Source organism: Acartia tonsa, chromosome 3, assembly GCF_053477335.1.
Source record: "Acartia tonsa isolate MP-2025a chromosome 3, ASM5347733v1, whole genome shotgun sequence".
Classification (NCBI taxonomy): domain Eukaryota; kingdom Metazoa; phylum Arthropoda; class Copepoda; order Calanoida; family Acartiidae; genus Acartia; species Acartia tonsa.
Window position 1 is genome coordinate 18,589,949 of NC_137262.1, and position 27,684 is coordinate 18,617,632.

General features: G+C 34.7%; 1 protein-coding gene across 1 annotated transcript in view; it reads right to left on the reverse strand.

The window, feature by feature from the left end:
* The window catches only part of LOC145313565 (transcription factor MafF-like), a 129,333-nt gene that overhangs the window by 93,136 nt on the left and 8,513 nt on the right, over window positions 1-27,684 (reverse strand). Inside the window, exons 4-7 of the mRNA XM_080153023.1 lie at window positions 23,432-23,456; window positions 22,105-22,142; window positions 21,519-21,571; window positions 20,967-21,020 (exon numbers count right to left, since the gene is read on the reverse strand). Coding sequence (XP_080009149.1) covers window positions 20,967-21,020; window positions 21,519-21,571; window positions 22,105-22,142; window positions 23,432-23,456 — 170 coding nt within the window. The remainder of the gene's footprint in view (window positions 1-20,966; window positions 21,021-21,518; window positions 21,572-22,104; window positions 22,143-23,431; window positions 23,457-27,684) is intronic.

Here is a 27,684-nt window from a genome sequence, read left to right on the forward strand (position 1 = left end):
TGATTTTTTGTATGCTGCGGTTCAAAGCATCATCTTTAAAACCTTTGTCAGATGCGTCACACCCTACACTAAATCCATCTTATCCTTATCCCTGATTATGAGAATTGTGTTGATTAGGAGAGGTGTTTTACAGGGATACAAGGATAGGACAATGATTCTTAAATCAATTTTATTAAGAGTAATTTTTTGCATTTTATAGCTGATCAATTATTGGTGAAAGAAAGGGTTGTAGAATTATTAGAGATCTATTGTCCTCTCCATGCCAGGGGTGTTTGGTGCTCGGTAAACTATGGTAAGAACTTCAGAAGTCACCTTCTAGAAGAATTTACTAAAAAGATGATTTGTTAATAACAAAGAAAAGAAATTGGATTGTTTTGATGAAGAAACTTTAACAATATTAGCTTCAAATTAACTGAAAAAGGTATTAGATTTAATGCTAAATAGCCTTAAACCTGGCTAGGACGAAAACAAAGTTAAATTGTGTATCAACTTATTAAAGGATTCCAAAACACAATTTTGCATTAAAATAATTATGATAACAAGTATGACTAAGTACTTATTAAGAAGCGTCTAAGATAATTCTTGAGTGTTTAAAAGATTGATAGAACAATTGAAATAACTTACATATTATTCTCCAAATTTGGATTATGTTATTCTATAATTGTTAGTTTGTTAACTGTATGAGGAAAACGAATTTCTTTTTACTTCTTATTTTCTCAACTGAATGTGAATAATCCTTGTTGTTCCCTTAGTTGTGTCGAATGTACAGCTTCTCAAAATTTTAGCAGGAACTTAGAATTTAGAATCATTACACAGCAGTTTCATTCAACAAACAAAGAATAGACTTGCCCTCCCCTGCTGCCTGCCCCTGCTTGCCCATGCCTACCCCTGCCCGCCGCAAGGGAAGAAGGGTGGGAGTTTGCTGTGGATAAAGGAAGCAAATATATTTAGAAATATTATCGGAATTGATTAATCTTAAATTAAAATTCAGGTTACAGCCAAGTAATGGTAAAATAAAAGTTTTCCTTCAAGAAGCTACAAATTTACTAAAGTTTGTCTCAGACACAACCACCAAATTTCAATTCAGCCACCCAATGAGCCTCAGTCTTAGCTGTCCACAGTTTTAGGAAACTGGAGCCGCAGCCGAAGTTACCTTTGTATCTTAGACAAGCTGCAGTCGCAGCCCCAACAAACCACGCAGATTTGAAAAAAGCTTGTCGGCTTGAAGGAAAAACCAGCTATTCCAAGCCGACGCAACTATCAGCCACTCTCCGCTGCAACCAACCCCAGCTTAGCAAAAGTTAGATTCTTTGTATTATTTACATTTCTCTTTATGCCTTAAGTTGTGGCTTAAATAAACCCTTTCTATAGACAAACACTTTTTACTTCTCAGTATTACTTAATGGCGTACATGCCTTTTTTATATTAAGGTGTTTTTATACCTTTGTCACATTATTTAGAAATGTGGATTTTCTATAATTAAGGTATTCTGTAGGTTGAGAAACTTTGACATTTCGTAGAAATTTTTTTAAATTAATAAATTTAATTATACTATTGTAATAAAAAATTAACCATAACATTAGGATTCGTAGCTTAAATATTGTTAGAATAAGAGCTTAAAATACATTCTATCCATCTGTAATATTAGAGACATTTAAAAATCTAAGGCTGCTTTGTCAGGTGGCGAGATAAAAAAATAAAGTGAGAATGCTATGAACTTAGAACAAGTATATTCATTTAACACAATATCGTACAAAGTTTTCATGGAAATTGTCTTTCTTGTTTAATGTTTAAAGGGTTGTTTAAATGATAAAAACTAGAAAGGGGGAGATTTAAATACTGCCATGAGAACGCTACTGGTATTACCTAAGCACTTTTCTTTAACAAAACTACCACAAGGACTGAAAAATTAAAAAAGAACCTAGCAAAAAAACTTTCTTTCATAACAAACCCTTTATTAATTAAGTGTTTTGTCCTATGGCTCTTAAAACTATTTTTCTATTAATTAGCTATTCACTTGTTTTATGTTATATTGGCAGTATGAAGACCTTATAAAAAATGCTACATTCACTTTAGCCTTCGATATATTTTCTCTAGGCATGGCTTTTTCATTGAATACAAAACTATTTTTTTCTTGCGATAAAGTTTGTAGAAAATATATATTTGTTACAAAATTGATTGAATTTAAACTAATTTTTTTTTTGTTAAAAGTCCTTGTTTTTAATTAAATTAAACTAAGCTTTTTTCAGAAGAAATACACACTATGTACAGTAAATAAGAAAAATATGTGAAGCATGACGATGATCATTACGATTTCTGTGCATAATTAACCAACTTTTTCATTGTGTCTTTTTCACGACAAGTTTGCGATCTAATTTGGGTACAAAAAGGGAACGATATAAAATTAAAGTGAGAAAAAAGGCTGGAAAACAATTAAATTACTGTTTCATGTAGAGCAATGAGAGAAAAATTTACTTAAACTGTAAAATTAACCGGATTTTACTTTAAATTGGTTACTTTTACTAAATAGTATTTTCTGCAATTCAGGTTAATTCAAGAAAAACAAGGATGACAACATCCATAAAAGCGAAGCACTAAAACGGTAGGACAAACGGACATTAACACTTGTATAGTATCTGAACTGAAAAATCGGAACATAAATGTATAAATGTCGAATCAAAATTGTAGGTAAATTTGTTGAAAAACTGCTTAAAAACAGGATAATGTTTATGGACATACTTACATTTTTGGACTTGATTATAGAGTTGCTTCGCTTATAATGTTCTTCTTTGTTGTCCCAGGAATCAATATACCAAAAATCAGATTAAACGGATAATTAAAACAATTGAAAGTTTGTTGTTAAAAAAGTAGAAAAATCAACATGTTTAAAATGGACGTACGGACATTTTGGTAATGATTATAGAGTTGCTACGCTTTCTAAATCGTACCCAACTACTACAGGAATCATCATGCAAAGTTTGAAATCGATAGGACAATTCTAACATGCCTAAATTAACGAATAAAAGCTATCTATCTCGGACGGACGGACGTACGGACGGACGGACGGACGGACGGACGGACCTACCCTAATTATAGAAAAGCTTCGCTTTTAAAAAGCAGAGCTCTGCAGCCGCGCGTAAGCACGGTGAAAACGTCATATTACATCTTTAAAATTCATCTGGGTGTATAAATTTGGGACTTATAAAGCTAAAAATAAATAAATAATCATAATATTAGGAACTTTGAAGACCTATATCTATATTTGAAATTCAAGTGCAGGCAAAAGTTTAGTTTCTTATTATGTTTTGCTGTTTTTATATGAAAATAAGAATATGATCATAACTGATCTACTATAACATATTAATAGGTTAGGTTTACAATAATAATGTAGCTGGACAAAATGTCTCAAAAAATCAGCCTTGTGACGTCATAAAATGAGGGATTATCCATTTTTTTTAGAGGATTTCTTTCCCACTTCTCCTCTTATCTCCCTAATTTGTATGACGTCACATGGCTGTTTTTTACAACTACATAATAATGCATAATTTCTGTAAAAATATATGCTTTTATGGATGACATTAACCATTGAAATTTATATCAACTTAATGCTTTCAGCTTTTACAAAACCCCATATTAGCTTTCAAAAGAAATAGGCAAAACAAGGATGACAACATCCATAAAAGCGAAGCACTAAAACGGTAGGACAAACGGATATTAACACATAACTGAATAATCAGAATATAAATGTATAAGAGTCGAAGCAAAATTGTAAGTAAATTTGTTGAAAAACTGCTTGATACAGGATAATGGTTATGGACATACTTACATTATTTTTAGGACTTGATTATAGAGTTGCTTCGCTTACAAAATTATACTTTGTTGTCCCAGGAATCAACATACCAAAAATCAAATTAATCGGATTATTAGATCACATAAAAATTTGTTGTTGAAAAAGTAAAAAATCAACATGTTTAAAATGGACGTACGGACATTCTTGTAATGAGTATAAAGCTATCCGTCTGTGACGGACGTACAGAAGGACGTGCGGACCGACCCTAATTATAGAAAAGCTTCGCTTTTAAAAATTAAAAGCATATTTAATTTAGAAAATAACTTAATAATGAATGAGAAAAGTGTGAAAATATATATTTATTGAAAATTAAGGAGAGGGAGTAACTCAATGACTCTCAAGTAATTTACAAACAAAAGATATTTAAAAGGACGCTCTTGGGTTTAATTTTTTATAACAAAAATGTAAATGGAAAAATTTATATCTTTAAGATTTACATTTTAAATAACTTGTTAATGGTGTAAATGTTTGAAATATAGCAATCCTATTATATAAAGTAGAAAGTGTTTTTTGTCTGTCCCGAAGGATCTCGCTAACCGCTGAACCGATATTGTTCTCTTTTAAAGTGAAACTTCTGATAGGTCCTGGGAAGGTTTGAAACTATTTTTGGGGAGGGTGTCTTCACCCCCCTCCCCCCTCCCAAAAAAAAACAAACAATTTAAAATGGAATGGTCGACTTTTATGCCTTAAGTGTCCCTAGAGGCTTCTAGGGGCGTAGCCGCTAGTTCTAAATAAAAGCTTTAAGTTAAAACTTATTATATAAATCTATAAACGCTGAAGAGTTTGATAATTGTCTATAAATTCTGAAGTCAATAATAATAAAAACTTTTTTGGGAATGTCCATTTAAGTATATATGTTAGGGTTTAGGGGGGAGGGGAAGGGGCAAGGATAAGTTAAGTATGAAAGGGTGTGTTGGAATGATTTTCTTGTATTCCCTGGCAAGTTCGAACCCATTAATTCCCTTTTCCTTACACCAGAGAATGAGTGTGTTACGCGGCATTCCTAACTATCTCCGCGCTTCGCTTGTAAACAAACAAAGAGGCGCACATTTTTTCCTTGATGATTCCCATGTGAAGAGCTACGTGAATAAAAATAATGTATTGGTTGAATATACATGCGCTCTAATCCGTGGAAGATCTCAAATAAGCCTTCCTGCTTAGTTTGACATCATAATGTGGTAAGAATTTATCTTTAATTCTTAATAATAAGTGTAGTATGGTATATTTCTACGAAGAAATTTAAAACGTTAATTTTTCAACAAATAGACCATTTAACTGCTAACTTTTGACATACGAATATTTTCCTTAATTTTATTGATCATTTGAATCTAAAATTATCAATTTCTGATGCTATTTAATATGTTTCGTGCCAATTTAAAGTTTTTTAGAAATTTTATATTTTTAATTAAATTGAAATCACGCAACCTCGATCTACAAAAATAATAAACCATTAATATTATGTAATTAATTTTTATATTTTTGTTTTAGATTCACTGTTTTCATGGTAATAAATACACATTCGTAAACATTCACATGTTGGTCATTCGGAGGGCTTGGAGATTAAGATTTCGTGAACGGCAAGGCATGCGTTCCGAAACAATGAAAACAAGACAGAACAGATGCGGCTAAGAAAATATCTGTGAAGTTTTGTGAATGTGTTGGTTGTGATACCTTACCACGCATTATTATAATCGTAATCAGTGCAGTTAATTATTGTGACAATCATGGGTCCTAAAAAGAATAAAGGCGCTCAACTGGGACTACGGCTGCGCCCAGCCGTCGAGGCCCTAACCAGTGAACTAAATAAAGTGATGAAGTTGGTCAGTGAATCTTCAGAGCTTGATGTTAGACATTTCACTAAGGAGTCAATCCTTGTCCATGACAAGTTCGAGACATTCGATAGCATTATGGTCGGTTTTAGCAAGCTTGGTGTGAGAATCCAAGAGCTTGAGGAGTTTAGTGACATTTATTCTAATATAATTACTGTGCAAAAAGATTATAACGCTCTGAAAGATGCTCTAGATGCTATGGAGGAGCTTAGTGACATTCAAAGTGTTGTTGATTTAGTTGGTGATAATTTGCCTGACCATAAGGCTGAACTATATGATCGTTGCTTAAAGATTGTGAAAGTTATTAAAGGGTCATACTTTCCCTTACCAGAACCAATTATAAACACTTTGTCTGCTTTGATGAAACGGCTGGCCGAGGTTAAGCTTGAACCTGTGAAGCCGCCTACAACGACGGCGGGTGCTTCGACAGCATCGCCATTTGTGTCGCCGTTTGGCACACCACAGTTCGGCACCGGTTCTATATTCACGCCAGGATATATGAATCGTGTCGACGAACGCCTTCTTCCAAGCTTTGACGGCTCAGAGTCAGCCTACGTAAGTTTCAAGGACAATTTTAAAAAGCTTACCGTAGGACAGGACCCGTCATATTTACAGTTATTGTTGAGCAGTGAAAAGGTCTGCAAAAATAAAGAGTTGAGACTTCAGTTAATCCAGATTCAATCGCATGAATCTCAATGGGCTTACCTCGACGCACGTTTTAAGTCCAAAACACGTCAGATGCTCTGCCTTTTCAACCAATGGGAGAAGAAGCCTAAACCGTCGGACTCCAACCAGATTGTGACAGTCTTAGCAGAGTTTGGTGGTGCAGTTAGCCAGCTCGAGCAGCTGACTAAAGATGATGATGATGAGGAAGTCACCACAAGCCAGTGGTTGACCATTATTCTTTTGGAAATGTTATCCAAGAAGTTGCCACGTGATTTCCAGGACAAGCTCAACCTGGCGTTGGGCTCGATGGATACCCCAAATATTCCTAAGCTGTTGAAGATTATAGAGGAACAGCGTGGTGCCATTTTGATGAGGTGTTCAATCGATGTAGACACCCCCTCCAAGAAGAAAGGTAATCCTGCGGCCGCAGCTACAGCCGTTGGTAAACCTGGGTCTCCAGCTAAGACCAAGAAGAAACAGCCTTGCCCGTCGGAAGGTTGTAACTCTGATCACCTGTTGTTTAAGTGCTCCAAGTTTAGGGATATGTCTGTTCCTGAACGCAAAGTCTTCATCAAGAAGATAGGCGCCTGTTTGCTCTGCTTACAAAAAGGGCATCGGGTGGCCGATTGTCCCAGAGCCGATAAGCTTGGCAGCTGTACCATTGACAGTTGCAACCAGCCTCATAATTCATTATTACATGAATCGGTTGCTAGTGGACAAGTTGCGGCAGTGTATGAATCACAATTGTTTAGCAAGAACAATTTTATGCTGATGTAGCAGCAGGTCCCGGCGTTGGCGGCTGACAAACGCCAAGTCACCGTCAATGCCATGTGGGACAGTGGAGCAAATTTGACGTTGATTTCTAGAAGTATTGCCAAGAAGTTAGAGTTGCCATCAACTGGTCGCACAGCTACTATTTCTCTGGCAGATGGAAAGAGCCAAGCATGTCCTACAGTCAAGATTTGTTTGGTTGACCGCAACCGGAATTCACATATTCTGGAGGCGGCGGTAGTGCCCAGCATTGGTACTGAAGAAGGGTTGCGTTCTATTGATCCTACAGCCGCCGCCGACATTTTCAACATGAAGCCTGATAATTTTTCTATGGTCGACGGCAAGATTGATGTTTTAATCGGCCATTTAACACCAGCTATGTTCCCGTGTGCAGATAAAATGGTTGGTGACTCTAGACTGTACAGAAGCTTATTTGGTACAGGCTATTTAAAGGGTGTTTAAAAAAAAACCAATCGCTTCACTCATTTCAATATAAACCCTACAGTTTTAGTCAAAAACTAACAAAAAATGACCCAAATCATGTCCAAGCAATGACAATGAGAAAGCACTATTGAATTTTGATTTCTACTAACATCTCCTGAGCACTACAGCTCGAGTCCTAGCCCTTGTGGAGAATTTTTCCTTACATGGAGATTAGCATACAACAAATCGTCTTAAGTACTTAAAATCTTGTAGATAGACCCCATAATGTTTAGAATCTATGATAGAGCATGTAAAAATCTTTCTATAGACACCTTAACCTGGTTTCTAACTCAATCCTAGCCAATTTGGCATAACAAAGACAGAACCATCAAACATTTCTCTCTAGTTCTCGATGTTTGACGGATCTTTCTTTTTGATGTCAAAATGGCTCAGATTGTGTTAGAAACCTGAGTAAGGTGTCTATAGAAAAATATTTATAAGTCCCATCAAAAATTCTAAACATTATGGGTTCTATTTACTAGATTTTAAGTACTTAAGACAGTTTGTTCTTTTTTTAAAGACAGAGCAGTCATGTCTCAATGTTTGATTGGTCTGTCTTTTTGATGCAAAATTGGCAAGGATTGAGTCAGAAATCTGGTTAAGGTGTCTATAGAAAGGTCTTTATGTGCCCCATCAAAAACTCTAAACATTATGGGGCCTATCTACAAGATTTCAAGTACTTTAGAGAGTTTATTCTTTTTAAAAAGACAAAGACTGTCTTAATTTGTAATAAAATATGCACTCTCCACGTAGGGAAAAATTTCCACAAGAGCTAGGACTCGAGCTGTAGTGCTCAGGAGAGGTGAGTAGAAATCAAAATTCAATAGTGTTTTCTCATTGTCACTGCTTGGACATGATTTGGGTCATTTTTTAAAAAGTTTTTGACCAAAACTGTAGGGTTTATATTAAAAAGAGTGAAGCGATTGGTTTTTTTTTAAACACCCTTTAGTTGTGTCTGCAGATGGCAGGACTATTGCTAATCCTGTCGCCTGTAAAGCTGTGAAGTTGGAGGTCAGCAAGATGGAGTTCCTGAGTACTGAGAGTTTGGAAATATACAGCCGCCATCAATGTGCAGCGGTTGTAAGAACTGCCGTCATTGCGCCGCCATTGCCGCCGGGCAGTCCGCCTTGGACGTGCGTAAGCGGCAGCTGATTGAAGAAGGTCTGACATTAGATCTTGAGAACCATATTTGGACGGCCTCATATCCCTACAAGCAGCCGCCAAGTGTGTTATTTGATAATTCAGAGCAGGCCTATAAGATCTGCTTACGTGACCGGCAGAGAATGATTAAAAAAGGTGAATACAGCACCTTCTGCCAAGTGTTCCAAGAAGCTGTGTCTCGTGGAGTGTATCAGAAAGCTTCGCCAGAAGACCTAGCTTATACTAAGCCCGTATATTATTCGAGCCTAGTCTGCGCATATAAAGAGTCTATTTCCACGCCGTTGAGGATATGCGCCAATTCTAGCCTCTGCTGCAAGGGGCTAAGCCTCAATAGTATTATGATGGACGGCCCAGTTCCATTATATACTCTGATGCACAATCTTATCCGGTTCAGAAGTTATAAGTGTGCATTCGTGGCTGATATTCAGAAGTTCTACAATTCATTATTAGCTACCTATGAAGATTCTCAGCTGAAACGTGTTTTTTTCGCTGATACAGTTGATGGAGAGCCAGAGGTCTACCTCACCAAAACCATCAACTTTGGTGAGGCCTTGGCTGGAGATATGGCCGTGACCGCCCTCAGACTCACTGGTCGTATTTTTGGTGGACGTTCCCAGCAGGATGTTCAAGATGTTTATGGATCTGAGAAGATTAGAGGTTGTGACGTTGTAGCCCAGCAGGATGTGTGGAGAGATGTTCAGCAACCACTCAGTTCTGAATTTATTTTGTATCAAGATCCTCCATCGGTCAAATTGGAGACTTGTACTTACGTGGATGACTGTTTGAGCGGTCAAAACAGTAAACCTGAAGCTGTCCAGCTGGTCCAAGAGCTGGAAGATATGATTGCACCTGGCAATTTCAAGTTTAAATCTGTTGTTTATTCTGGAGATGATGTTGACAGTGTAAAAGTTCTGGGCCTTGTTTGGGACCCTAAACAGGATAAGTTGTTCCTACCTGTCAGAGCCAACCACGGCGAGAAGATTAAGGGTAGAAAGTTACTAGAGGATCTGGACTTGGAGGACCTCTGGAGAAGTCTACCTGAGTTGATAACTAAACGTGAAGTTTGGAGAATTGTGCAACAACTTTATGACCCAATGGGTCTAGCAGCGCCATTGCTGCTTAAATCCAAGCTTTGTCTGCGCTCAGTTTGCATACATGGATGCAACTGGGATGATGTTATACCTGGAGAGTTGAGGTCGGAGCTCGTGTCCAGCCCCCAGGACCGTTCGGCACTTGGAAATGTGTCGTTCAGACGTTCGATGGTTCCTGATAAGCCGTTGGGGCTTCCAATGCTTGTTGGTTTCTGCGATGCATCTAACCAGGCCTATGCAGCCATCACCTACCTGAGATGGCCAGTTCCTGGAGGATATGATGTAGTTTTGTGCTGCGCCAAGTCACGTGTCGCACCAGTGAAGATAGAGTCTATACCAAGGTTAGAAATGCTTAGTTGTCTAATTTTGGCCAGGCTTGTGGATACTGTTGCCAGAGCCCTACCTTTCAACATTTCTGGCAAAGTATTTTTTAGTGACAGCAGCTGTGCCCTGGCTCAGTTATCCAGTGACAGTGTCATGCTAAATGTTTTCAACAGTCATCGTGTTTCCGAGATACAACAGTTGACGAGCCCTGAAGATTGGAGATGGGTTCCAACCCAGCACAACATCGCCGACCTGGCGACGCGTGGGTTGTGTACGATTGAGGATGTACAACCTGGATCTACATACCAGGAAGGTCCAAGCTGGTTGCGCCTGGAACAGGACCAGTGGCCCGTTAAGACGGCGGGTGAGGTAAATGCATCCATTCCCGAGAGCGAGCTAAATCCCAAGATGGCGAAGCTCAAGGTAATGTTCACACAGGTAGTGGACAATGATTTCTGGAGGTCCCTGGCAAGAAGGACCTACAGGCAGGCAAGGAGGACTGTGGCCGCAGTTCTTAAGGCTGCCAACTGCTTTAAAACGCTGCTTGTCAAGAAACGTGGCGTTGCAACAATTGAGGATGGTGTTAGCAACAATGATAGTTCTAAGTATTATGAGAACTATACTTTCACAAATACATACATGGATTCTGTTTGTGACCTGTTTTTGACTTCCTTCAACCAAGAGATGGAGATGACCATGGACGCCGAGGGGAAATTCGACTCCCTTCAACCGTATCATCACAAGGTCCAGGTTAGTTGGCCCATAGTGGGTCATGATGGATGTTATCCTCTTAGGACATTTACAATATTAAAAATGTCCGGGAGAGGAGATGAGGCTCTTGAGGCCGCTGCTGGAGGCCCCAGGAAGATTATGAAGGACAGCCCAGGTGTTGTCTTGCTCAGCCGCCACAACAGGCTGGCGCGGCTCATCCTTCAACAGTCCCACGATGAATTGGGGCATGGAGGCCATCGTAAGACGTTGGCGCAAAGCCGCAGGTATGCATGGATCACACATGGTCGCATGGAGGCTATGAAAGTGGTCAAGAGTTGTGCTGCATGTTCCATTGAATATGCCAAGCGTTCGAGTCCCGCAATTGCTAATATTCTGCCAGATCGTGTCGAGCCCTCTGTGCCCTTCAAGGAGGTGCATATGGACCTTGCGGGGCCGATCGAAGTTACGAAGCCTGGCGTTGGTACCAGGAGTTCCAAGACCAAGTACAAAGTTTGGTTGTTGATTGTGGCCTGTAGATTTACACAGGCTGTGTTTGTTGATGTGTTGACTGATTATTCAACTGAAGCCGTGCTGGTCGGCTTGAGAAAACTTCAGGCGTTTTACAATATGCCTAGAAGGGTTACCACAGACAGAGGCACCAATATGGCTGGTGCCAAGCGAATTATGGATGAACTTTTAAAGGATACCCGGATGCATTTTGAATGGCATCTGGTGCCCACTGCAGCACACTCGTTCGTGGGTACTGTGGAGAGGCAGGTTGGGCTGGTCAAGCGTGTGTTGAACAAGAAGTTGGCTGGTGCTACTGTAACCTTCAATGATTTATTGGTGTTGTGTGCTGAGACTGCAAGAGTCTTGAATTCTAAGCCATTGACCTATGCCACCCAAGGAGATGACGTCAATTGCTGGAGAATAATTTCACCTGCTGATCTGTTAGGCGGCAGGACCAACGATGCAATCTGCACCTTCGAGACAGGTTGTAAAGAGCCCATCACCAGGAGGCTGGAGAACTTGGAGGAGTTGACCCGTCAGTTCCATCAGGTGTACAAGGAGCAGCTCATGCCTGAGCTACTCAAGTCCGTCAAGTGGCGCAGCAACAAGGTGCTGCTCGAGCCGGGAGACGTGGTGCTGATCGACGATAGCACAAATTTGATGAAGAAGTTCAGATTGGGGCGTGTGGAAGAAGTGCGCCCAGGTGGGAGGACCGTGGTTTGCAAGTTCAAATTATCAGATGACGCAGCCGCCACGAGTAACGAGACTTCCGCAAGACGTCTGCTCAAGATCAATCTACCCAAAGTTTAGTATAAGTATCGTTCTTGTTTAACTTTGAATTTTATTTTTTACGGTAGATTTATCAGATATTTTTTTTCGAAAGACAAAAAAACGCAAATTTTGACGCAATTGCATTTAAACTTTCAAATCGACGCAAGATTTTTTTCATTTGAAATGCAAACTTAAGTTATTTATACGTTTATGCAAGTTTTTTCAATGATTTAAGTCTTTCCGGGACCAGGGATTTTTTTTTCGCGGAAATTTTCCTAGGTACCTACGCAAATACGAACATTTTTATCCTTGTTTAATTGAAATTCGATATGATAAAAAGTAACACAATGAGATTTTTACATCATACAAATATTTCTTTAAGATTTATTATAATCACATAGATAATTTAATATTACATATATATTAAAATTATTTCTATTTACCTTTTAACCGATGTACCTAAAGAAAAATGCAGATTTTTTCACCTTGAATTAAGTAGATTCTTTGAGTTCGAAGATTTAAGCTTAATAAGACCGCTCTATAGTGTATCTTAGCTCTGTTACCTCGGCCAGACATACTACAGAACGGCAAAACTAAAGCATAAGATAATATTATTTTGATTGCTTTGACTGATGATTTTAAAGTTTCTTGAATTATTCATGATTCTTTTAATTTTTAATTTGATTTAAACATCACTAATTATGTTTATTTTCAGTTGATGGAGCCCTGCGCCAGAAATCCTGTCGGAAATTATGCAGTATCAAAAATTGTGATGGAAAGACATAACGTCCGTCAGGATAGCTGGAACATGGCATTATAATATTTGAAAGATTGGTTAGTTTGTATCTTGAGGGGTTCATTCTAACTGAGGCCCCAAATTGCCTTAATTTTGACTGTATGAATATGTACAAGTTGCTTTCTTCTTAAAACAGAGAGAAATTGCAAACTCAGCATTTAGAGAAGTTCTTTTCTTATAATTGAGCTTTTGTTTTATTTTGGTAATTTAATTTGCATATTTCAATTGCAATTTTATTTTACGCAATTTTGATTCACGAAGATTTAAAATTATGAATTTTTAATTTTCCGATGTTTGATGATTTTTTACAGTCATATTTTATTTAGATTTAAGTATCTATTTTATTAAAACATGTTAGATTTAAGGATCTTACCTATTTTATCTAAGAATGTCTAGATGTAAGCCCGAGTATTTTTCCGCTGGAGAAAATGCTAACTTTTGAGAAGTTTTTTATGAAATTTTACTTTTCTTTTCTAGCAAAAGATTTAGTAGAAAAAAAATGTCATTATTTAATCTTTCTTTCTTTTGATTAAAAGTTTGAGTTGATTATTTAATTATTGATGCGATTTTTAATATAAAAATCATTTGCCTATTTTATTATGTAGGTACCTAATCAAAGTTTAGGTACTATTGATTATTAATTCATGTATTCGCAATTACATGGTCTGTAATTCTAACTTTAATTGAGATTATGAGGCCATGATTAATGAGATGTGTGAGTGGTAAATGTGCATTTCATGAATGTTGAATGCTTTTCCCATTCCTTATTCCTATCCTTATGTGGTAGTGGAGTCGGTTTGAGTTATTGTGGTGTTCGTAAGTTACCATAATTAATTTTAGGCCTGATGGCCATGCCATTTTAAACTCTTGTAATTTATGCGTCATGAGATTGTGATTTTGTGGACACTGTCTGCACGCATGATGTTAAGATGAGTTATTGTGTTCGATTCCCAGTGACTAGACGGGTGTGTGTTGGAATGATTTTCTTGTATTCCCTGGCAAGTTCGAACCCATTAATTCCCTTTTCCTTACACCAGAGAATGAGTGTGTTACGCGGCATTCCTAACTATCTCCGCGCTTCGCTTGTAAACAAACAAAGAGGCGCACATTTTTTCCTTGATGATTCCCATGTGAAGAGCTACGTGAATAAAAATAATGTATTGGTTGAATATACATGCGCTCTAATCCGTGGAAGATCTCAAATAAGCCTTCCTGCTTAGTTTGACATCATAATGTGGTAAGAATTTATCTTTAATTCTTAATAATAAGTGTAGTATGGTATATTTCTACGAAGAAATTTAAAACGTTAATTTTTCAACAAATAGACCATTTAACTGCTAACTTTTGACATACGAATATTTTCCTTAATTTTATTGATCATTTGAATCTAAAATTATCAATTTCTGATGCTATTTAATATGTTTCGTGCCAATTTAAAGTTTTTTAGAAATTTTATATTTTTAATTAAATTGAAATCACGCAACCTCGATCTACAAAAATAATAAACCATTAATATTATGTAATTAATTTTTATATTTTTGTTTTAGATTCACTGTTTTCATGGTAATAAATACACATTCGTAAACATTCACATGTTGGTCATTCGGAGGGCTTGGAGATTAAGATTTCGTGAACGGCAAGGCATGCGTTCCGAAACAAAGGGTCATAACGGAAGGACACTTATATATATATTGTGTAGTAGTTATGTAAGACAAATAATGCCAAATCATTTCCGCTACGTTCATTAAAGCTCGACAGCTGCAGTTTTTATTTGTGCAAGCAACAGCCGCAATTGCAGCCTCCTGCACAGTTTTAGGCAATCCATAGCCGTTGCTGCAGTCAGCAACAATATTCTTACACAATCTATAACCGCAAGAAACATCTACCTTACACGGCTAAAAGCAGCCAGAAAGTCGACAATTGCAGTTCAGATTTTTTGAACATATTTAATTGACAAATGTAACACTCTTTTATAGATGTATTTTTAAAATAAACATTTTTTCGGTGTGTCATAATTTTAAAACTTTTTAAATTGAGCAATAGAGTGGCTCTATTTATTACTAAGCACATACAAAAATAGGACTGAAACAATAATCTCATTAACCTCTGCAGATCATTGTACATATGAAAATACATGGACTGATAAACAGAGGGGTTGCATGCACTCTACCCATATATCTTTTATTTCTACTCTCATTTTGCTCTTTGACAAGTTTTATAAATATGATTAAAGGTAAATACCAGTGGTATTTTTCGATCTTTATTACTGCTCTATTAAGGTACTTTTTCATTCATGTGATATCAAATGTAAATATTTCCTCTCTTTAACCTAGATACTCTATGTCTTGTTTGATAAATTTGAATAAAACTCTATGATTATTATGAAAATTTCAATGGATAGAAACTTGTACCAGTTACTCCATGTACCTTTGGATAACTATGTTAATACTGTTACTCTTTGCCCTAGTTACAAAATGGCGAGTTTGGCCAATTTAAATAAAGGTAATGCTTTCAAAGTTTTTCTGAATACTCAATGATCATTGCAACAATTTTATTTATCATAAAGATTTCTGTTCCAGTTACTTTATGTACTTTTAAATACCTATGTAAATAGTTTTACTCTTTAACATAGTTACTCTATGGCGTGTTTGATAAATTTGATTAAAGGTAAATATTTGTGGCAAAAGTTATCAGCGGGGTTCAACCACATTTCATTTGATACGCAGACACCGAGAAGACAACTCTTTCCGCAAGTCTAAATTCTGTACCAAAATATTGGAAAATAAGCAGGATTGCTGTTCTTGATTAAGCTTTAAATAAGGAAATAAGAAGTTGACTTTAAAGCGCTTTGTCACGACTGTAACACCCCAATTCCAATATTTTTAAAATAAACTAAAATGAGTGGGAGCGGTACAGTTTATCTTTTGTTTGCTTGTTCTTTAGGTGAGGTTAAGGTATGGGGGGAGGGGGAGTTCTCGATAGGGCCTTTAGGGAAAGCTTCAAGTTATTTGCTTGCTGCACACCAGCTTCAAATTAAAGAAAGTAAAAATTTGCCTACGCAAGCAATACATCAACCAGGCAAAGTGATCAAGCCTTGCTATGGCTAGACTTGCATTTAAAGCTACCCTCTTTTCTATGGGTAATTTGATTATTATGGATAAAAAGAGCTAAGAAATACTTGTAAGTCTAGCTTATAAATCAATTCTTTTAGGGTCAATTTTAGATGAACTACAAATAAAACTTTTACCTTTCCATGAAGCTAACAAAAGGAAAGGAAAGCATCATAGAATAGAAAAATTTTTTAAAAGGGTGATTACTTTTTATCCTACCGAGTCGGTTGAAGTAATAATGTTTATATATTATTTTCTAACCTGTATAAAAATTTTCCTTGTTAATTTGGCTCTATATTGTCTACGCTGCACTGTAATGGTCATAATTGAATTTCACAAAATTGGGATTTCCTTAATTTTCTTGCCAAAAATATGTTTTGTACTCTACATAATATTTTACACAAAAATGTAACAGTAAAACATTTTTTTTTGTTGCGATTGCAAAAGAAAGTTGGATTTTTGTATCATTGGCAACGGCATAGTTGCAATATTATAAATATTATATAACATATAAAAAATTGCCATTTTAAATTTTTTAAAAGATCTTAAGTTGTTTGAATTTCTTCAAAATTTTCAAGGTACAATAAGTAAAATTTTTTTACAATGGTATCTTTATCTTCAAATTTTGTGTGGATATTCCCAAAGAAAAAAAAGAAAAACAAATATGTTCTATAAAAAAAGAAGTAAATTTTTTTAACTGAAGCAACAAAAATCTTTGAAACGGTTGGCCCCTCAATTTGTGCTTTTAAGCGAAGCTTGTCTGTAAATTACCAGTCTTTATGTTCATTCATTTTCTTTATGTCTGTAAGGTTGAGTGATTTTGTTTCCCAAGTATAATTAGTATATAAAATATAGCAAAATTTATTTTCTTCTCAACATTATCTCAGATAAAAGACGACATTTTAAAACTTCATTTTATTACGAAATTTTATGTTGACACTTTTAAACTATATTTGAGACTGTTCATTATAAATATCAGTTTGAATAGGAAAATGATTCAGTAAATACTGAAAATATTATATCTAGGACTATATTAAAAGAAATAAAAAAAATAATAAACATTATATTGAAAAGTATAGGTCATAATATTTTAATTTATTCAAAGCTTTTTATTAGTTGTCACAGAAATATAAATTAAAGTTTTTAGTTTAATTCCTTTTTGTCATTCCGGTAGAAAATTGAACTAAATCTACTTTGAATGGATAAATTAAATAAGCAACAATACATGTTATGATACATGTAGTTTCTTAATGATTTTCCACATAATAGAATTAAAATTATCAGTAATACAAGGATAGTTAGATTGGGAAAAAAAAATATTAATGAAATTTTAATTTTCTTAAAATTGCAGGAATGTGATGGACAACAAGAATTTACACTATAGAAACCAGAGGAAAGAATAAATAATAACAATCTTCTGTTGTAATATCCATGATTATTGAATAATTTGACGCTATTAATATTTTTATAGAAAATCTTTAGAAGGAAATAAGGAAAGTTCATTAATTCCCTGATTGTTCTATTCCTGTACCCCTAGTCCTATCCACCACTATACAGTGTGTAGGAGTAATGGTAGATTAACTTGATTGAAAAGGTTTCTAATGAAGGGTGTCATTCATGGTTCTTCACCCTGGGGGGTCCACACAACTTTTACTTACAATTTAGGGGAAATATTGCTGCAACTAGGATGACATTTTCCATAAGTAGCGAAGGGCAAAAATGTTAATATTAATATATATAAAGTATATAGGTAGTCAGTAATTAGAGAAATCGTCTTATATAATTTCAGATCCAAATTCATTTATAAATTACGCCCCTAGCATCTAGGGGTTCTGAAATCAAAGGAATAAGAAGGAGGCATATAAATAGTCTAAAACCATCTCATTGCTTAAAATAACAACTAAAACAGCCTAAAACCATCCTGAGCAGGGGCGTCCAAGCTTTTTATTTTTTTTTTTTTTTTGGGGGGGGGGTAATTCGTTTTTTTTTTTGGAAATCTGAAATCTGTTGGAAGGGGTAAATTTTGTTTAACCCTTTCAAAATTTACCCCCGGGATATAATTTTTGGGGGGGGGTAATTTAAATTTTATTAAATATTTAGTATTTTTTATTTTGGGGGGGGTATTTACCCCCAAAAATTGTTTAGGGGGGGTAAATACCCCCTCCTAAATGTTTGGGGGTGCCTACGGCACCCCCAGGAAAGGGGTAAATTTTAAATGGGGGGGTAAAATGAAAAAAATTTAAGGGGTGCCTACGGCACCCCCAAATTCGTTTGGGGGGAGTAATCACCTAATTACCCCCCCCCCCTTGGACGTCTATGATCCTGAGACCTATTTTCAGCTTCCCTTAAAAGGAGAACTCAACCAGTTCAGTAGTTTTTTAAACTTCTTATAGGTTCTGGAAGTTTTATTTCTAGGAAGAGATTATTTCCACTTTCTAACCCAGCCCCCCCCCCCCCCCGGCATTTTTTTACTGTCTCTTTTTAAAAGTGAAGGGTCAACACTCCTATCTCTCAAGCTTCCCGTTATCGTTAGTATCATCTAGTGTAGAAGTTTCTGGAATATTAACACTTTCAGGTACGTACAAAAGAACAAAGAGGCAATCATTGCCATAAATGTAGTCTTCATAATACAAAATTTGCACCATCCAAAAGTATGAAAAGTTTTTTATGTATTTTAAACTTTTTTTTTGCAATCATATTTAAAATAACTGTACATTGAAAATCCAAAGCATAGTGTACACATGTTTACTTTGGCTTGGGTAATATATTTTCATAGACGTATTCATAAATTGGATCATGGATAAGATTTTTGTTTTTTAAGGTACACCTCATTAGAATTCACCATTAGTTTTTGTTGTATCTCTGAACCATATCTTACTAATGTGCGGCCAAACGTCCTTCAAACAACCAAATCTTTGTTTGCACTACCTTTGTCTGGAAAACATAACTGTGCATTTTTTGGGCCAAGGCATTCACCCTTCTCTAATTCCTTATTTCGCGCATCTGATATAGCAACAGAGTAAATAATTCATTGGAGAGCAAATTGTTTTTCCTCTTGAACAGTTTTTAACGTCGGTAGTAAGGCTGGAAGATGATTAAAGTCCCTCCACAGATTATGACGTGGAGAGACTTTTAACATCTTTCTATATTTGAACGAGATTAAAGCCCATCAAATTCCTACTTTTTATGCCACTAGCGGCTTCGCCCCTAATCTTAAGCAAAAAAAATGGGGGGAATTTTTTTGTTTTTTAGGGGGTTGGGGGTGTCACACCCCCTAAGAAAATAGCCTAAATCCACCACAGGACCAGTAGGTATATTTCCTGAAGAGTAGAATCAGATCGGTTCAGTGATTACCGAGATCTTAAGGGACGGACAGAAAGACGGACAGACAGACGGACAGACGGACAGACAGACGGACAGACAGACGGACAGACAGACGGACAGACAGACAGACAGACGGACAGACAGACGGACAGACAGACGGAGAGACAGACGGACAGACAGACGGACAGACAGACAGACGGACGGACAGACAGACGGACAGACAGACGGACAGACAGACGGACAGACAGACGGACAAACAGACGGACAGACAGACGGACAAACAGACGGACAAACAGACGGACAGACAGACGGACAGACAGACGGACAGACAGACGGACGGACAGACATCATTCTACTTTGTATTACAGATAGTCGCTACGATTTTATCTTCTTGATATAGAGGTGTCTTGGGAAGGTTTACTCAACTTATTTTTGTTTATTTTTCTCCCTAAAGAATGGATTATCAAAATATTTTTTAATCCCGGCCCCCCCCCCCCTTCCCCAGCATATAATAAATTTCTAAGTCACTATCATTTATGCTAAAATTTAAAGCATAGATATAAGAGTTGATTAAGTTTTCAAAATTATCATTAAAATAATACTCAAGCTTAAATCATGATTTTAATTCTATTTTTTTTTTGAAAATTCACTAAACCTTGCTTCATGCTACTTTTAAAAACCACGAAACCTCTTTGCCTCATTTTCTTATTATGGCAAAAAAACAAGTAAACCAAAATACCAAACCTAAATACAGACAAACCTAAGAAATTGCTTCGAAAATAAAAAAAATTTTGCAACTAACAGCTGAATTTTTTTAACATGTGGTTTGTATTGCTTTCAATATAATTAAAATGAAGTGCATATAATTATTGCAACTTTTTTTATTACAAGTTTCTAAAAATAAATTATTTTTGTTGCAAATAATTGTTTGCATTGGAAGCTTTACAAAGAGTCTAAATATTCAGCCATGTGACGGCATAAAAATGAGGGATTATCCATCTCTTTTTTTAGGGGTTTCATTTCCCACTTTCCACTCATCCCTCATTCTTATGAAGTCACATGGTTGATTTTTTTAGACACTTTGTAAAGCTTCTTTGCATTGTTTTAATTTGTCTGAAATGCAATTGAGTTAATTTTCTGATATTTTTAGCCCAAGGATAGAAAATTTGTTGCAATGATTTATTTTGGCCAACTAAATTCAGAATTGACCTCGAAAGGAAGTACAAGTTTTTTTTTTTGTTCTGGGGGGGGGGGGTCACCCCTTAACCCCCTTTTTATGTCCTCTATTTTGCAGCAAGGCTTCTCTTTATCCCCTCAAAATTAGTTGCTTTATGCTTTATGAGGGGTTAATGTATGAAAAAATAAATTAAAACCAGAACGTGATTTTTACAAAGTTTCATGAAAAGCACAGCTACTTTTTAGACTGTCAAACATCTATATTAATGGGATAAATAAGATTTTCTTGGAGACAATCATAGTAATGACTACTAAATTACTTGATAAGATTCATATTTAAATATTTTTAACTGTGGACATTAAATTCTAATAACAAAAACATGCAGCTCCTACCTTTGTTTCATTTGTGTAATTTCATCCCTGTTTAATCCTCGCATCTTTAACTGTCTAATAATCAAACAAACAATGTTTTAAATCATATAAATTTCTTACCTATGACTTTTTCTTCTTAAAAGGCATAATTTTGTTACTGGTTTTAGAATCACTTTTACAGCTTAGCAGATCTTACCATTTTCCCGGCCATATTTCTCGGCAAGTTTACAAAACTTTAAAATAGACTTAAAGATGTCACGAAAATTGATTACTTTCATGGAATAATTGAATTAGAAAACGTAAACATTCTCACATACCCTGTTAAAATGTTTCTACAGCTGGCTAATATAACCATATACCAATCCCGCCCCCTTATGACTTTACCCCATCAAAAAAGGAACGTAATAAATAACCATTAAATGAAGAGTATGTTAGCAATTTAAATTTACGACAAAATTCCGTTGTCTCAACAAACATAGATAGAAAAAATTACTTCAGAATGTGCAATTTTCCCCTTATTTAAATTACAATTTTTTTCATCGGTAACAAAAATGTTTCTGTTTGTTTATTTTCCTGTTGAGATCTCTGACCGATAAAGTGACCAAGTCTTCATCTGTTATACCACACTTAAAAATAAAAGTTCATCAATAACATTTATTCAAAATAACAAAACTATATTATCTTAACTGCCAGGTGTACTTGTAATGATCTACAGGAATGGGGGGGGGGGGGGGGAATGACATCCCCCCCCCCAAAAAAAAAAAAGAAATCATGACAAATGTAAATGTTCCGATAAAATTGTAGTTCAATCAGTCCAGCTGTTTAAAGATCTTAGCGGACATACACTTTACAGACTTACTTTGTGAGTCTCTAAATGTACCAAAAAATGGTGTCTTAAATGGCGGTAATTGGCATCGTATTGTAGACAGTTTTCTGCAGATAGTAAATAAAAAGCTATAAAAAGCATATAAGTTTTTTAGCAACAAGGGGACGAAGGTTTGGGTCAACAAATGTGGTATTATTTTTAAGACTTTTATTTCTTTATTCGCAAAAATTGTCTATGATACGATGCGATACATGATTTTTCAGAGTGGCTTTGTACCGGTTCTAATCCAGCGGATATTAATCAATTTTGCAACCATACTAGAAAAAGTTTTACCTGGATCATGGGAGGACTTACTGGTCTGCTTCCTTTCCCTAAAAAGTAAGCATCATTTTTACAACCAAAAAGTTTCCTAAAAACTAAAAAAGCATTGATGAAACCAAATATTTTTCACCCAAGTAATATTTTTACAGCCAAAATGTTTCCAAAAAACTCGTTTTATTCTTACAGCCGAAAAAATGCAAAATTACTGGGAAAATACAAATTTTTAAAAAAGTCTTAAAAATTCTTCTTTTGCTTGAAAAAGATTCTTTAAAAAACAATCTAATTTAAGCATTTAAAGACGCTATTCATTTTTAAAGTGTTAACTGTAGCTGCTATTTATCTCCAAGAAGTTTAAGAGAAATTAATTCATATACAGAAAGAAAGGTAACTTTGGTTTAAAAGAAAGTCTTTACAGTGTAAAATGCTTTAATTACAACAAATGTATGAAGTTATTTTTTACATCAAATTAAATTATGAGAAACTAAACTGTACATGTTTTTTGTTTTAATAGACAGCAAACTTTAAAACTTCCAAAGGGGTTTTTCAGTTTATATTTTTCAACAAGGCAGGCTTCGCCCTAAGACTCCAGTGACTTTGCTTTAAAATTTAATTTAAAAGGAACATTTCTTTAGATAGGGTTGACAAATCCACGTAAAAATATATAAAAAAAATCAGCCAACAATTCTATAAATAGTAGACTACTAACTAATAAAATGCTTAATGTTTGAAAAATTTGTGGAATTATATTTTATTATTTCATGAGTGGTTAACTGTTGTAAATAGTTTGACAGTCCAACATAAAGGTTTACAAGTTCCAAGAATTATTTAGTGAGTATAATTATATTCCTTTCTTTATGTGTACTTTAGAGATAGAGATAGGTTTATAACAAAATAATTATAGCTTTCTTTATTCTTATTTAGGCAGTTTCCCTTAAAGTTCTTAGTTGAGTACAAACCCGACCCCCTTATTTTGAAATTAATCAAAAATATGAGGAGAGGGGTAGAGTTTCATGTTTCAATGTTTCATAACCTAGGTTAGGTTATGTTATATTAGATAAGGGATATCCCCACAGGGGTATTGGACTGCAAGTTTAGGCCCCATAAAAGCAATTGAAAAATCCCCCTCTCTCTTATTTCCAATTCATTTTAAATGTAAAAGTGGGGGGTTCTGTGTTCGCTAGGTAGATAAGTGCTTTTTTATATAATAAATCATGGAAGGAAAAAAATTGACTTAGTGGCCTTTGGGAGCAGTAAATGGGCGTATTGTAAAAGTATTTCAATGACGTACGAACATTATCACTTTACAGAGAAGCTGCGCTTAAAAATTTGATACAGTTACCTGTGTTTATGTGAAGACCTCCAACTCCTACAAAATTTACAAATAATCATCTTTTGAATACTTTATTAACTTGAAAATTAATTTTAAAATTCAATATTTAATAAGTCAAATCAATTATTTACTTAACTAAAAAAACTAATATTTGTACTTCTATCCAATTATATCAAAGCGCCAAAATGTTTGCTTTCTACATATGTTATTTCCAATTTGGCTACAAGTATTTATGCCGAGGTTCCGTGATTTTCAAATATATATTTATTCAAACCATATAAATTATTAAAGTCTCTTGCAAAAAGTTTGTACGTTCTTGGTTTCTTGGTTTCTACTATATTTGTAGTTAATTTACACTTCAACTATAACTGTAATGAAGCTACTCCATGAATAGGGTTTGTCTGTTTCTTCCATCACTACCTCAAAGTACGATCAAATAAATGGCCATATCTTCCATATTAACGAAAATGAGATTTAGATCATTTCTGTATGACATTTTACTGTTCTGCTTAATATAATAGTTTGTTGCTGTTACTAGGCACTTTAATTGTCTCTTTTGATTTATAAAAATTATAAGTTATTTACATAAAGAAATTTTATTTTCAACACTTTTTATATGTGTTATTTTCCTAAATTGTTTAGGGATATAAATAACAACAAGGATAACAATCATTATACAGTTAGGGAGTTGAATCCATTTTTATAGAAGCAGAAATATAATCTATGATTATGGTTTGGACCCTCTAAAACTGTAATCTACCTTTCCACTTTCCCCTCTCTTGGTGATGATATCTTCAACGCCGATACGATTTTTGAAATGTAAGATTCTACTTTCCCCTCTCTTGGTGAAGATATCTTCAACGCCGATACGATTTTTGAAATGTAAGATTCCACTTTCCCCTCTCTTGGTGAAGATATCTTCAACGCCGATATGATTTTTGAAATTTAAGATTCCACTTTTGCCTTTCTTGGTGAAGATATCTTTAACAAGAGAGACAAAAGTGGAATCTTATATTTCAAAAATCGTATCGGCGTTGAAGATATCTTCACCAAGAGAGGGGAAAGTGGAAGGGTAGATTACAGTTTTAGAGGGTCCAAACCATAATCATAGATTATATTTCTGCTTCTATAAAAATGGATTCAACTCCCTAACTGTTATAAACGAAGCATAACAAGTTTTAAAATTATGAAATACTTCATATCAGGCTGAACATATGAAAGGACATTTTATTTTATGGTAGAGAATCTCATAAGGATGGACATACGGACGGTTTAAGTAGTTATTGAGTAGATTCTTATTTGACACAGGAATAGTAAAAAAACATATTTTATCTATCTAAAATTGGAGTTAAATAAATGCAGTGCTGTGGCTACCGGTCGGACAAACAGTCATAGTAGAGTAGTTTTGCTACTAAAAGCTGCTTAGTTGAGAGAAATAATTTATTATGTTTGTCAAAAGTATAGAATTATCTGTAGATAAAAATATCCCATATTTTCCCTAGGCAATGAAACCATCCATTAAACTCTCCACTTTAAATTAGCCCATTTTAGTCAGAGAATAATAGTTATCAAGAATCAAAGACAGGAATACTGTAATTTTATGCCAAAATTGTCAAACTAGACCTTGGCCTCTAGAGACTTTTCGTAGAAATGGCTGGGAACTTTTCTATTAGGAAAGAAATATTGGGCAGTTTTGATATTTGATGAAACTGTTATTAAATTAAGTAATATTAATTTTTAATTCTAATTCTAAAATAATTTTTCTATGGTTATATCCTTTTTTGGCAATTTAAAAGTATCAAATGAGTTCTGTGGCTAAAGCATTTTACTTTAAATTTGCAAAGATTAAGTATTTTTTGTTTTATAATGAATGTTAAACAAGAATTAACAAGTCTTTTTCGTTAAGGCAATCTACTTTCGGCGCCTAGCGGTTTAAAAAGCACAAGGCTGTTTTATTATGTCAAAAAGGAAAAGGATATAAAGATAAACGCTTACACAATATCTTGGCATGCACCGACTTGGAAGTCAGCGAGAGGAAGCAACTTTAAAAATTAAACAGTTGAAAATCTTCGAATATGAAAATCTACTGTTTGTCAACCAGTATAAATTTTTAACCCGAGGTGGTGAAAATACAATTCAGAGAAAAAGCAATATGTAAACAAGAATAAGGACTTATATATAACAGTTAGGGAGTTGAATCCATTTTTATAGAAGCAGAAATATAATCTATGATTATGGTTTGGACCCTCTAAAACTGTAATCTACCCTTCCACTTTCCCCTCTCTTGGTGAAGATATCTTCAACGCCGATACGATTTTTGAAATATAAGATTCCACTTTTGTCTCTCTTGTTAAAGATATCTTCACCAAGAGAGGCAAAAGTGGAATCTTAAATTTCAAAAATCGTATCGGCGTTGAAGATATCTTCACCAAGAGAGGGGAAAGTGGAATCTTACATTTCAAAAATCGTATCGGCGTTAAAGATATCTTCACCAAGAGAGGGGAAAGTAGAATCTTACATTTCAAAAATCGTATCGGCGTTGAAGATATCTTCACCAAGAGAGGGGAAAGTGGAAAGGTAGATTACAGTTTTAGAGGGTCCAAACCATAATCATAGATTATATTTCTGCTTCTATAAAAATGGATTCAACTCCCTAACTGTATAAGAAGTACAAATAAAATAAAATTCTAAAAAAAATAGCGTGATTAACAGACAGATGGACAAAGTAAAAATTATATTTGTTTTAAGAATCTTTAAATTTAAGGGGAGCCAAATCTCTCCTTTCCTGTCCAAACACCCGTGGTATTAGGTAAAGTTACATCCAACAGATAAACAACTCTTTGTATGAAAGTCTTAACTGTGGCTGGTAAAGAGTTGCACCTGTTTGAACCATTTTTTATCATCTTTAATTATGATGCTGTGTTGAGCATCACCTTCCCAAAGACGAGCGAATTAATTTGAAAAAAAATTTGAATTTTAATCAAAATTCAGTTTCAGTATCTCTCATTTCCCTGGAATTAACCCATTACCATTTTCCAACACACATTTAAGGCCATAAATAAATTTCTACCAACAATTTAATTGAGAACAATTATCAACAACGTGTGTACAAAGATAAAAAAAAACCTTAATGGGATTTTTACCACTTTTATTATATCTTTTTTTAGAATTTCGTCTGTTAATCACATCACAAAAAATTCTTGAATCTAATTTTTGTCTTTTTATCCTTTTTTTTCTATTCTGCTTATGCATTTAAAGCTAAAATGACACAGTACAAATTTTTTTTGCGGATTTTCTGTTTAAAATTTTTCTATTCTTTTTATCCAGAATGCCTTACTTTGTCAAGAAAGCAATATTTTATCGTTTTAGTAGGTGTATCTATGTGTATAGTTATGAATTATTTCTTTTTAAATTAGTTTAGAATATAAAAAGTGTTATCTTGAAACCATCAAACGAAGCACCACTAGAGGTAATTGATGTAAACTCATTAAGTTTTTCTGTAAAAAAAAAGATAATATTTCATTATTGTATAATATACCAGCAAAGCATTGTTCAGACTTCATCTTCAAATTAGTTTAATAAGGAAAGCAAAAAATAAGGTATTTGTTACATTTTTTAATAGGGTAGCTACTCTAGAGTTTTTTTTGGCTAACCGTCTCTCCTAAATGTTTTTTGAGATGTTTTTTAACATTAAATAGTACTTGGTGATTTTAATATATCTTAAACTATAGTGATAATGTCATTGTTAGCATTGTCGATATTGGTTTTCAGTAGTACTGCTTAATTTTGCTAGGTGGGTGGAGACACCCCTCCTACACCCGGTGCACCCCCATTCTGCAGCCTTTGCTTTAAGGAATTTTTCCAAGCCATATTAAAGAATGTTATAAGATAATGTTATCCTTGTTTTTGTAAGCTAATCTGTATGTCAAATCAATAGACACAAAATTAAATTGCCCTTAACCAAAGTAATTTTACCAAATTTGTTAAAGAATGAAATTTATACAGATGTTTTTAACTAGATATAATCAAGTCTTAACCACTAGCCTCCTTTAGTAGCGCAGCTATACTATAACTTTCATATTTCCGTACATACGTCATATTGCCAACGACTAAAAATCCAGAAAATTTAATCTGAGTTTTTATGGGTATTATAAAGAATTTTTAATTTTAATTGTTTTAAGATTAGTAGAATCTCTAAATTACAAGTTTGAATTTCCTAAAATAACGATCAAAGCTATCCATTGCAGATATTAGTAACGCCC